We start from the raw sequence: 12,918 nt of genomic DNA on the forward strand, positions 1-12,918 counted from the left end.
TGTCAGGGGGATTAGCAGGGTAAATATGTAGGGCTACAGGGATAGGGCCTGGGTGGGATTGTTGTCGGTATAGGTTCAATGGGCTGAATGGCCTCCTGCACTGTGGGGATTCTGTTCTATTCTGATATTCCTGATATTAAAGGACATCGGATCCCAGGCTGGATAATTTGGTTCCACTTTGTTCTTGTGCTAAAATGTCTTTGTTTTTTGGTTATTGTTCCTGTGGACTGGCTGGCAATCTTTAACCCTTCAACCGAGGAACAGGCTCTGCAGATATATCCCTGATCCTGAAGGAGGCCGAGGCCTGGGTGGAGCTGTATCCCTGACAACTGAACAAGTCTCCGGGTGGGATCAAGCTGTATCTGAAATAGGATTACCAATTCTGATTGGATGTATTCCTGGAGGTTTATCACATGATCTCCGACCTCAGCAGGCCAATCAAACAACCCCCTTCCTGTCGCTAACCAATCAGCTCAAAGAGAATGAGTGGGAATCGGTGGCGCTGGATTTCCACTGAATGAGAACGATGTTTAAAAATGGCGGGCAGCTCCCAATTCTGAGATTCCCAATCCCATTTTTGGGAATGTCCTTAAGGGATGTGGGCTGGCCCCTATCTCAACCTTGGTTGGCTCCATTGCGGAGATGGGTGACTCCTACCCTCGGCATAGAGTGGGACCAGGTTTTTAGGAGTCACGTTTCGCGGCACCCTGCCCCCCCCAGAGGAGTTGGATCTCCCCTGTCTACACGGGGAGGTGGGGGGGAGACCTTTTCAAAGGAAAGTTCACAAGGATCACTTCATGCCCCTAACCCACGCCCCTGTGGCCCCTCAAGTTCACACTGTCCACTCTGGAACCAATAACCCCTATAGTGACTGTGGTGTGTTTAAAAAAAAGCTTTAAAAAACGTAATTCATTCATAACTTTCTCCAATCATTTCAGAGCTAATAAAAGTGTTAATCGTCCAGACCATTTAAAATATCGATAACACAAACCACAAATCCTTGAAACTCCTTAGTGTAAACAATCACTGGGAAATTGACAGCACAAATAGCGAGCCTGGGTTGGCAACTAAACAATGTTTTCTCTGGGGTGCAGCTGTTTCAACAAGCATAACGGATGTCTGGATTCCCAGCCAAGCCTCATTATGTATGCTCGGCTGAGAGCCCAGGCATCCATTGACAATTTTTCAACATCAGAGAAAGTTATGAACGAATTACTTTTTATCCAAGCTTTTTTTTCACATCCTACTGTCACTACGGGGTTCATTGGTTTTGTGTGAAATAAAAGCACGTCAATGGCACGAGAGTGGCATGGAGTGGGGGGAGGGTAGTGATGAGAGATCAGAGAGGGTGGGTATAGAGGTAGAGCTTGTCAGAGGGAGAATGAAGGGCCATGAGGGTGGGTGTGCCCGGGGCAGCATGAGGTGGCATGGACTGGACATGGGGAGTGTTTGTTTGGTGGGTGACACAGTTGGAGCAGGGTGTGTACGGCTGGGGGTGCGCTGTGTGTAGTTTTATGTTAACTGAACACTGAGGCCCAGAACAGTCTATTGCGGCACCCAGCAGCTTCCAGACTTCTTCCCAGCTTGGGTTGAGCCAGCCCCCGGCCTGCGTTCACCCTCCCCACCCCTCCCACAACCCCCCCCTAAAACAGGCAGACTGAACTGGGAATTTTTCAGATCCCCCACCCCCTCTCCCCCCACTTCTAAGTTGGGAAATCCGGGTCACTGCATCTCTCAATATCTCTCTGAAAGTTTTTTATTTCTCTGAACTTTGCTTGTCAAACGTCCGAGGAAGGAGATTACTGTAGAATTCTCCAAGGTGCCGGGTTAGCAAGGGATCTACAGCCTCTGGGAGCAGGCAACAAAACTAGGAAAATGGGCCCAAAGAGAGAAAATGCTGGAAAATCTCAGCAGGACTCAGAACGTCAGCTCTTTACAGACGTTGCCAGACCCGCTGAGATTTTCCAGCATTTTCTCTCTTGCTTTCAGATTCCAGCACCCGCGGTAATTTGCTTTTATCCAGTGAGAAATTGGGTGGATGGAAAGGTAAACTCGGAGAAGGGAAACAAAGGCAGACATCTCCTTCCAGCTAATTTTCCTTTCCAGAGAAGCGTACCACCAATAAAGGAAATAATGTCTGCTGTGTGGCACCTCACACCAGCTAAGGTTGATTAAATCTTTTCCTACCAGCTCCAATCCTTGATATGGTTTCTGGCTGTAATGATACCTTTATGAATTGGCCTGTGCTGAATTCAGCATCTTATTAAACTCTTACAAACCTGAAGACCGATTCGCCCCGGCCTTCTGCAGACCAACTCTGTCAGCGCGCAAAAGTCTATCCCCCCGATAAGGACTAAAATATGGAGCAAAAACTAAACTTATCTCGGCGCAGGTGGGGAGAGAGTCACAAGTGCTGTCCTTGCCAGTTACAAAAGACGTGGTTAGTGGAAAAGGATGCCCATTTACCTTCTGCAGTTACACAGTGAGATCTTAAGCGCATCAAGATATTTATCCCCATTATGAGGTGTACGATTCCTTGATAAGTAGGTCACAGTCTCGTTGGCGACTTGCACCAACAGACTCCCCCCCCACCAGTGTAACCTGGATATCAGTTAACAGAGGCCTTATATTCGGCACTTACTGTTATTTACTTAACTCTGTGGCTTTAATGTAATGGGGCAAACAAAGCAATGTGATGACACATCATTGTTTCATCGGCTGGCTTCCATGGTAACAGGCCTGCCACTACCTGCCCATCCTGACACTGTTCCCACTCTTGCGATACCGTCTGACAAACCTTGCGTTATTTATTTATTTTTTAACTCCCTTTTTTCCCTCTCTCCCTCTCTCCGCTGTCCGCAGGCTGTAAGTACAATCAGGTAAATAGTCACTTTCACTGTATCCGTGAAGGCTGTCACTTCTCCTTCCTGCTGAAGCACCAGATGACATCACATTCCCGCAAGCACATGAGGAGAATGCTGGGTAAAAACTTTGACAAGATTCCCAGTCAGGTAACCTCTTTTTTTTATATTCCATCGAATCAAATAAATCAGAACCAGACTCACCTCTTCCACCAAAGCAGGCCCCGCGCCCCGTCCGTTCACTCTCTCCACCACCGACGCAGCCGTGTGTACCATCGATAAGATGCGCTGCAGCGACTCGCCAAGGCTCCTTCAACAGCACCTTCCAAACCCGCCACCCCTTCCATCTCGGACAAAGGCAGCAGATACCTGGGAACACCATCACCTGCAAGATCCCCTCCAATCCACTCGTCATCCTGACTGAGAAATATGTCGCTGTCCCTTCACTGTGGCTGAGTCGAAATCCTGTAACTCCTTACCTAACTGCGCCGGCGGTGTCCCTACACCACGTGGACTGCAGGCACAGCGGTTAGCACGGCTGCCTCGCAGTGCCAGGGACCCAGGTTCGATTCCCAGCTTGGGTCATTGTCTGGGCGGAGTCTGCACGTTCTCCCCGTGTCTGCATGGGTTTCGCTCGGGTGATCCGATTTCCTCCATAGTCTGAAAGACGCGCTGGTTAGGTGCATTGACCCGAACAGGCGCCAGAGTATGGCGACTACGGGAATTTCACAGTAACTTCATTGCAGTGTTAATGTAAGCATTAATTGTGACTAATAAATTAACTTTAATAAGAAGGCAGCTCACCACCACCTTTTCATGGGCAATTAGGGATGGGCAATAAATGCTGGTCTAGCCTCCGACGCTCACATCCTGTGGACAATTAAAAAAAGGATTCTTTCCCCTCATTCTCAATATTCCAACTCCTGAATCTGATTATTCAAATCCTGTTCCTTTCATTGTCTGAATGTGGTCCCAGCATCCAGACTCTGAGTATATGGTGGAGATTTCTTCACCCTGAACTCACAACACCTTCCCTGTCACCGCAGCTCACACAAGTGTATCCAGATGGAACTTCCAGATATTTAACAAGGCAATGGAAATATTATCCCAGTGGTTAGCATTGCTGCCTCACTGTACCAGGGACCCGGGTTCGATTCCTGGCTGAGTCACTGTCTATATGGAATCTGCACGTTCTCCCCGTCTCTGCGTGGGTTTCCTCCGGGTGGTCTCACACTCCAAAGGTGTGCAAGTTAGGTTGATGGGCCATGTTAAGTTGCCCCTTAATGTCCGGGGGATTAGCAGGGTAAATACATGGGATTACGGGGATAGGGCTGGCTGGGATTGTTGCCAGTGCAGGTGCGATGGGCTGAACGGCCTCCTTCTATACTGGAGGGATTCTATGATTGTGAAACTTGCCACTTTGAGAAGCAGGCAATGAGAAGGAGACTCCAATGGCATCAAAAATATCAATTATTAATAAGTTGAGAAAATCAAATAATTTTACTTTAAAAAAAACCAAGAAAATATGATCAGGGAATATAATATTCAATCATTTCCAAATAGATATTGGAAAGAATGATTTTTCTCACTGAGGATGATATTGGTGGGTCTCTAATTTTGCCTCAATAATCCTGTCTCAGAGTGGAGCTGCCGGAGGGGGGGGGGGAGTTGGACGAGGTGATCTTCGATGGGCCAAATGGCCATGGGCTGAGGTTCCCTTGGCAGCCGAGCTGGATTGCCACCCCATACGGACCGGCTCTGAGAGGCAGCTCCCCCGCCCAGGGCTCTCCAACGTCATTCTTCACCTTCCTCTGACTCCAGTTTGCTCCTTCACAGGGTTCCCAGAGCGAAGACGCCGTGGGAAACATGGCGGCTGCCACCGGCTCCTCGGCCATGAGCTCCACACCCAACATGATGGACACAGAAACAGACGAGTACATGGACTACCCAATGGGGACCAGTCCCACAGGACTATCCTCCGAGTCATCAGCGCCGGACCGGAGCTGTACTAGCACTCCCATCGGAAACGAGAGCAGTTCAGCTGGTAAGTTTTCAAACTAGCCGCGTCTCTCTGTAACGGAATAGTGAAATAAGGAGGGCTCTGTACCTTACACTGAGGGAGCTTGTAATCGGTATCGAAGCAGGTTCCGAGGAGGAACCTTCAGACCAACCAGACTAATGGATCTGAAATAAAAACAGAAAGCGATAAAAAAAATGTCAGGTTAGGCAGCATCTGAAGAGAGAGAGAGAGAGAGAGAGAGATAGCGGATCTACAGGCCGAGACTGGATTAAATTTGATTTAATTTAATTTATTACTGTCACATATATCGGGATACAGTGAAAAAGTATTGTTTCTTATGCGCTATGCAGACAAAGCATACCGTACATAGGGGAGAAGGAAAAGAGAGGGTGCAGAATGTAGTGTTATAATCATAGCTGGGGGGTAGAGAAAGATCAGCGTAACATATGGTAGATCCATTCAAAAGTCTGGTGGTAGCAGGGAAGAAGCTGTTCTTGAGTCGGTTGGTACGTGACCTCAGACCTTTGTGTCTTTTTCCCGATGGAAGAAGGAGGAGGAGTAGGCCGTCTGGCTGACCTTTTCATGGACTCAGCTCCACTTACCCACCCGCTCACCATAACCCTTAATTCCTTTATTGAACAAAGAATGTCTGGGGTGAATGGGGCCCTTGATTATGCTGGCTGCTTTTCCAAGGCAGCAGGAAGTGCATCAATGGATGGGAGGCTGGTTTGGTGATGGACTGGGTTTACAAGTCTCTTGTCATGTACGGGAGAAAGGATGCGAACTCTGCGCAAGGGGGTGGATAATTAGTGAGTTAAAATCCGGGTTTCAGCTCAATGCACTTCCCTCAGGAGGAGTTGGAAATCCCACAGGATTCGAGTGTTCAGAGACAGTGAGGGGGAGGGGGTGGGAATAACAAAAGGGAAGGTCTCTAATTGGTTGAAAAATGAGAGCAATTAAATGTCAGGACTATTAGCAGTTCGAGCAACCCGGGATAATCGGGAGTAGTGTTTACAATCGGACTCGGCTGAAGTGGATGTTGATCTTGGAAGGTTGTAAAATGTCCCTAGATGAATAATCACAGAGTTTCACTGCACACAAAGAGGCCCTTCAGCCCATCGTAAGTTAACATTCTGGGAGCCAGGCTCTGTTCACTCTGTGTCTCCTCTGGAAGGGAAGGGATGCCATCAGGTGAAGTCTAAGGCACCTGGGATGTTGGGAACCTACTTATAGCTGAGGTCAGTTGAGGTCCTCCCACTACACAGAACACAGCTGTTAACATCTGGATCTCTTGGATTGAGGCAAATGAATGTGTTTTTGGCCAGGGAAATGGGAAGCAAGCCCTTAGTGCCAAAGGTTCTGCTCAGTATTTCACCAGAGAGAATGTGGAGATGCTGGCATTGGACTGGGGTAGACATGGTAAGAAATCTCACAGCAACTGGTTAAAATCCAACAGGTTTATTTGGAATCACGAGCTTTCGGAGCACAGCTCCTTCATCAGGTGAATGGAGAGGAACTTACCTGAGGGAGGAGCGGTGCTCTGAAAGCTCGTGATTCCAAATAAACCTGTTGGACTTTAACCTGGTGTTGTGAGACTTCTTACTGTTGCACCAGAGAGAGTAAAACCCACCGGTAAATGAGAAAGATCTGTGTATTTTGATACTTTATGTGTATAAAGTAAATATTACAGGTATTGAGTGGGTACACGCAAACCCCATCAGCTGTTGAATGTACATTATTCTTACTGTTATTAGTTTAAGTTGACAGTTTTACTGCTTCTCCATTTTCATCTTTTTTCACTGTGGTGCCTGGCTGTGACTTCATTTCAGCTTTCTTTTTGTTTCTTTCCTTCTGCTTTTCTGAATGTTCCTCCAGGCTGTCCAGCTGCTCCTGCTACTGATGCTGCCCACAATACACCATCTCCATCCTTCCCATCGACCCTGCTCAGATCAACCCCTCCTTCACTGCCATTCCTCCTCCCTCCATCCTGTCTTTCATACTCTCTACTCAGTGCGACTCTTGGAAGTGCCCGGAATGTTGTCATACCGACCAGCACACCTGCTCTCAGTCCGATCATTGCTGCTCCCACTCCGATTAACAGTGATGCCCCAATAGTACAGGATGCTGCAGGTACTCTTCCACTCAGGTTTAATCACTTAATCGAACCGACTGCAGGGGACCACTCGATATTCATGGGCAAATGTAACTGCAAATGTCTTAGTCATTATTGCTTTAAGGCTACAAAACAACCAATGAGTGGTCTCTCTCTCTCTCGCTGTGTGGCCAAATCCATGGGACAGTGAAATGGTCTCGTTGATTGTGAAAGCGTCTCTGTAAGTGCTGAATACAGGCCTGTCTCCAGCCAGACAATAACCCCTAGTTCAGCTTTGGGACATGTTGATAAGGGTTTGAATCTGAACTTTTGTTCAACATCTGGAAAGATTCATGGCTAAACGGCCAGAGCTGTACAGGGTTTACACTGAGAGCGAGCATATATGGTGAGATCGGTCAGCGTGTATGGAATACCAAACCCACAGTGTGGAAACATGCACCGGAATCTTAATCCGTTGGTGCCAGTCTTCAGGAAGTTACTCCAGTGACAGGGACCTGAGGTTATGTCCAAGCTTCTAGCACGGAAGAGTGTCCCGGCTCACTTCACAGAGCAAGGGATTATGGTGACGTTGCTGAACTATTCATCCAGAGGCTCAGGCTAATGTTCTGGGGGCCAAGGGTTCAAATCCCACCACAGCAGCTCAAGAAATTGAATTCAATTCATAAACCTGGAATTGGAAGCTAATTGGTGATTGTGAAACTATCATTGATTGAGTAAAATGCCCTTCAGGGATGGAAATCTACTATCCGTACCTCGTCTAGCCCACTCGTGACTCTTAACTGCCCCTCTGAAACAAGCCACTCAATTCAAGGACAACAAATGCTGGCCTTGCCACCAATGCCTACAACCCCCGAAAGAATGAAGAATAAAGGAAAAGAGTAATTATCCCAGTCCAGATTATTATGTACGATGCATTGGGTGCATTGGCCGAGCTAAATCCCCCCTCAGTGTAACCCAAACAGGAGCCAGGGTGTGGCGACTAGGGGATTTTCACAGTAACTTCATTGCAGTGTTACTGTAAGCCTGCTTGTGAAACTAATAAATAAACTAAACTTATCACAGGGAGTTTGGAGAGGGTAACTGAAAACTTGGCAGGGAGATATTTTGAGAAGGCTTTGTGGAGAAGGAGGGAGCGAGTTGGGGGAGATCGGAGAGGGAATTCTGGAGAGGAGAGGAAAGTTATCCCATTGGGAATTTGATCAGAGGATTGATCAAGGATTGGTTTACAAAGACTGAAAGTCAGGATCTTTCCAATCTCCTCGGAACCTGCTCGAGTTTCTTGTTTTACTCGTTCAAGAGGAAGAGAAAAGCTTTAAAAAGAAAAGCCCTTGGTGTCCTCCACATATCTCCCGTATCATCACCGTGTCTCTGTATCTCCCGTATCATCACCATGTCTCTGTATCTCCCGTATCATCAGCGTGTCTGTGTGTCTCCCGTATCATCACCGTGTCTCTCTATCTCCCGTATCATCACCGTGTCTCTGTATCTCCCGTATCATCACCGTGTCTCTCTATCTCCCGTATCATCACCATGTCTGCGTATCTCCCGTATCATCACCGTGTCTGCGTATCTCCCGTATCATCACCGTGTCTCTCTATCTCCCGTATCATCACCATGTCTGCGTATCTCCCGTATCATCACCGTGTCTGTATCTCCCGTATCATCACCGTGTCTCTGTGTCTCCCGTATCATCACCGTGTCTCTGTGTCTCCCGTATCATCACCGTGTCTCTGTGTCTCCCGTATCATCACCGTGTCTGTATCTCCCGTATCATCACCGTGTCTCTGTATCTCCCGTATCATCATCATGTCTGCGTATCTCCCATATCATCACCGTGTCTGTATCTCCTGTATCATCACCGTGTCTCTGTATCTCCCGTATCATCACCGTGTCTGCGTATCTCCCGTATCATCACCGTGTCTGCGTATCTCCCATATCATCACCGTGTCTGTATCTCCCGTATCATCACTGTGTCTGTATCTCCCGTATCATCACCGTGTCTGCGTATCTCCCGTATCATCATCATGTCTCTGTATCTCCCGTATCATCACCGTGTCTCTGTATCTCCCGTATCATCAGCGTGTCTGTGTATCTCCCGTATCATCACCGTGTCTCTGTATCTCCCGTATCATCAGCGTGTCTGTGTATCTCCCGTATCATCACCGTGTCTCTGTATCTCCCGTATCATCAGCGTGTCTGTGTATCTCCCGTATCATCACCGTGTCTCTGTATCTCCCGTATCATCAGCGTGTCTGTGTATCTCCCGTATCATCACCGTGTCTCTGTATCTCCCGTATCATCAGCGTGTCTGTGTATCTCCCGTATCATCACCGTGTCTCTGTTATCTGGAAACACAACATCCGAACTGCCCTGCTCCACTCAGGAAAGGGTTTGAAATTCCTAGGTAGCATGAGCCAATTATATTTTGGGATAGAGTTAGATGTTGTCCAATCAGGGTTGCTATCTGGGGGTTGGTGTCTCTACACCTCTCCCGTTTTGACAAAAAACTCAGGAGGCCAGAAATTGCAGCCCCCACCACCATCCCCACCCCCTGTCTCACCCCCATCCCCAGTCCCGTCCCCACCCCCGTACCGCCAGCTCCTCCATTCCTTTTGGCGCCAGTGGCTGATTCAGGTGTGTCTGTACCTGGAGAAGGTCCAATGGGGAACGGGGGACCACAGTGTCACCTCTTTTATTGCCCCTTGACAAAGCTACCACCGCACTGGCTCAAAACCTCCCCATTCGTTGACAACAACAACTTACATTTATGTAGCAGCTTTAACGTGGTAAATTGTCCCCCAGGTGCTCCACAGGAGCATTCGCAAACAAAACTAGGCACTCCGCCAGATAAGGGCGGTGACCAAAAGCTTGGTCAATGAGGTGAATGTCAAAGAGCAGCGTGAAGGAGGAAAGGGAGGGGGAGAAACATGGAGCTTGGAGAAGAGATTCCAGATCTTAGTGTTTTGGCAGCGGAAGGCTCAACCGCCAACCACGGAACATTTCAAACCAGGGATGCACAGGAGGCCAGAATTCGAGGAGTCAGACAGCTTAGAGAGTGCAGGGGCTGGAAGAGATTCCAGAGTTAGAGAGGGCTGAGGGTGAGGATGGATTTGAAAATGAGGAGAAGAATTGTAAAATGGGGGCTTTACTGAACTGGGAGCCCAGTGTAGATGGGAGAGTGGGCAGGGTGATGGGTGAATGGGACTCGGCGTCAGTTGGGAAGAGTTTAGAAATATCTGTTCCTGGTGAAACAGCAATTCCCACAGACTGTTGGGAATGGCACCGACACCCACTCCATCCATCCCAGCAACCTCATCCCAAGGATCTTAACCTGGGATAGGAGGTCTCTGGGAATTTGGGGTCCATTCTTCATAGCAGAGAGAGAAGCTTGGAGTGGTTTACCAGGGAGAGTAATGGAGGTAAAGCCTCTGGATTCAGTGAGGAAGTAATGGGTGCTAACAACGTCCAGGGATGGGTTTGATGGTGTGAGTCACCAACTTCCTGTGGTGTGTGTGCAGGTTTCTATGGAAAGCAGAACTGGATGAGAAATGTGCTCCGTCATCTTGACAACTTTGCAATCTTGGTGAAATGTTAGACAAAGGTCAACATTTTTCAACCCCATCATTGAGGCAATGGTTAATTAGATAATTGAAATGTGATCTAAAGTATATGGGTTACCTCATAGAGTAAAGGGAGGAATAAGGACTTGTTCGCAACAACCAAACACACAACACTACAGCAACAACACAACCCCACAAAAGACAAACTCAGGATTACAAACGTGAGCTTTCACCTGATACCCAATATCCCTTTACTCAGTCAATCGAAGAGAAAGCAAAGGTTTATTTATTAGTGTCACCAGTAGGTTTACATTAACACTGCAATGAAGTTACTGTGAAAATCCTCTAGTCGCCACACTCCGGCGCCTGTTCGGGTACACTGAGGGAGAATTTAGCTCGGCCAATGCACCCTAACCAGCACATCTTTAATTCTGTGGGAGGAAACCAGAGCACCCGGAGGAAACCCATGCAGACACGGGGAAAATGTGCAGACTCTGTACAGACAGTGAACCGAGCCAGGAATCAAACCCAGGTCCCTGGCGCTGTGAGGCAGCAGTGCTAACCGCTGTGCCACCCCCCCCAATTCCAACACTGATAGCGCATTGGCCAAGAACAAGAGATTCAAGACAGAATTTTCCTGTCCCGCCCACCACAGGAATCGCAGACAGAAAATCCCATCCAGTGAGGGGGAGGGGGGTTTCTGGCTGCACTCGCCCCAGGGCTGGAAAATCCCACCTGTGGTCAACGGACCTTTCCATGTTCCGACCCCCTGGCGCGCTCCGATTCCCATGGCGGTCAGGAGGGTAAAATTCTGCCCTCAGGCTCCAGGCATCTTGTCTGATGGGAAGGGGTGTGAGGGGAAAAGCTACAAAGATATGTAAATTAGATAAAGGGAAAATAATCTGATAATACCAGGACAATTAGAGAGAATACAGACAATTCTGCTACATTCCAATAGGGAAAGGTCAAGTCTTGGCCACTGATTGAATATCTTTGGCCGGAAGCTATAATGGAGATTATCCACAATGTGGACACTTTTGCCGAGAGTATCTGATAGTGAGGGGCTTTTCCCCGGTTTTTCTCTTGGATTGCTTCGTCCTGGTCTCTTCTGATAGATGGTCTGTGTATCCCTGAGTGAGAGAGTGCAAGAGTTGCCCCTGGCTTCCTCCTCAATCAGTACACCTGATGATTAACCCTCCCCCAGTGGAAAGCTGAATGCGAGTCAGAATTGGCTACGTTCTTGTACCTGATGAGACTGACTAGATTGTTGCACAGACAGCCTGCATTGATCCGATGGGCTGAATGGCCACATCTTACTATTATTGCACAGGACGTAAGTGAGATGGGGTACTGCAGTTTTATTCTCCTTACCTGTGAGAGAATACAATGAAAGCTTACTGGTTCCTGGTGAGAGAGGCTTGCCCTCTGAGCAGAGACTCAGTAGACTAGAACTATATTCCCTGGGGTTTAGGAGGGTGGGAGGTGATCCAGTTACAACACGTGTAATTCTTAAGGAGATGGTGAGAAGCTGCTCCCCCCGATTGGGGAATCCAGGACACGGGGTGGGGACAGTGTCAGAATAAGAGGGGTCAGCCGATTAGGGCTGAGATGAGGTGAAATTTCCTCACTCAGGGGAATTCTCTACCCCAGAGCAGTGTGGGTGTTCCATCACTCAGTATTCTCAAGGCAGACGTTTCTAGACATCTGGGTCCTGAGGGAAAGGATATGGGTGGAGTGGGGAGAGGAGGTGAAATGGAGCTGGAAAATCAGCCGTGACCATATTGAACAGTGGGGCAGGTTTGAGGCCTACCCCAGCTAGAATGACAGAAACGTAGAAGATAGGAGCAGGAGGAGGCCGTTCGGCCCTTCGAGTCTGCTCCACCATTCATCACGATCATGGCTGATCATGCATCTCAGCAGCCTAACCCTGCTTTCTCCCCACAACCTTTGATCCCATTCGCCCCGAGTGCCATATCCAGCCAACTCTTGAATAAATTCAATGTTTTGGCATCAACTACTTCCTGTGGTAATGAATTCCGCAGACTCACCACTCCTTGCGTGAAGAAAGTCTCCTTATCTCCATCCTAAATGGTCTATTCTCGGACTGTGCTGTCCTTATCCTGTTAATGTCCGTTGTCTTTGTGAAGCATAGTTACTGAACTGGCAAAGACCAGGTGGGCCGAATGGCCAGCCTTTCTGCTGTCTAGTCGATATAAAATTCTGCTGTCCCCCAGCCTGAATAGCAGGAAAGGCCATTGGGTGAGGTGGGAAGGGACAAAGGGGCGGTAGCACAGCGGTTAGCACCGCTGCTTCACAGCTGCAGGGACCTGAGTTCAATTCCCGGCTCGGGTCACTGTCTGTGTG

General features: G+C 48.4%; 1 protein-coding gene across 8 annotated transcripts in view; it reads left to right on the forward strand.

The window, feature by feature from the left end:
* Window positions 1-12,918, forward strand: part of casz1 (castor zinc finger 1) — a 399,080-nt gene that overhangs the window by 375,586 nt on the left and 10,576 nt on the right. For 5 of the 8 annotated variants that reach the window (XM_080215435.1, XM_080215434.1, XM_080215438.1 and 2 more), the window contains 3 exons: window positions 2,863-3,011; window positions 4,698-4,905; window positions 6,757-7,011. In XM_080215435.1, coding sequence (XP_080071561.1) covers window positions 2,863-3,011; window positions 4,698-4,905; window positions 6,757-7,011 — 612 coding nt within the window. The remainder of the gene's footprint in view (window positions 1-2,862; window positions 3,012-4,697; window positions 4,906-6,756; window positions 7,012-12,918) is intronic. The other 3 variants (XM_080215439.1, XM_080215440.1, XM_080215441.1) reach the window with 1 other exon arrangement.

Source organism: Carcharhinus amblyrhynchos, chromosome 30 (genome assembly GCF_965287045.1).
Source record: "Carcharhinus amblyrhynchos chromosome 30, sCarAmb.v2.hapA, whole genome shotgun sequence".
Taxonomy (NCBI): domain Eukaryota; kingdom Metazoa; phylum Chordata; class Chondrichthyes; order Carcharhiniformes; family Carcharhinidae; genus Carcharhinus; species Carcharhinus amblyrhynchos.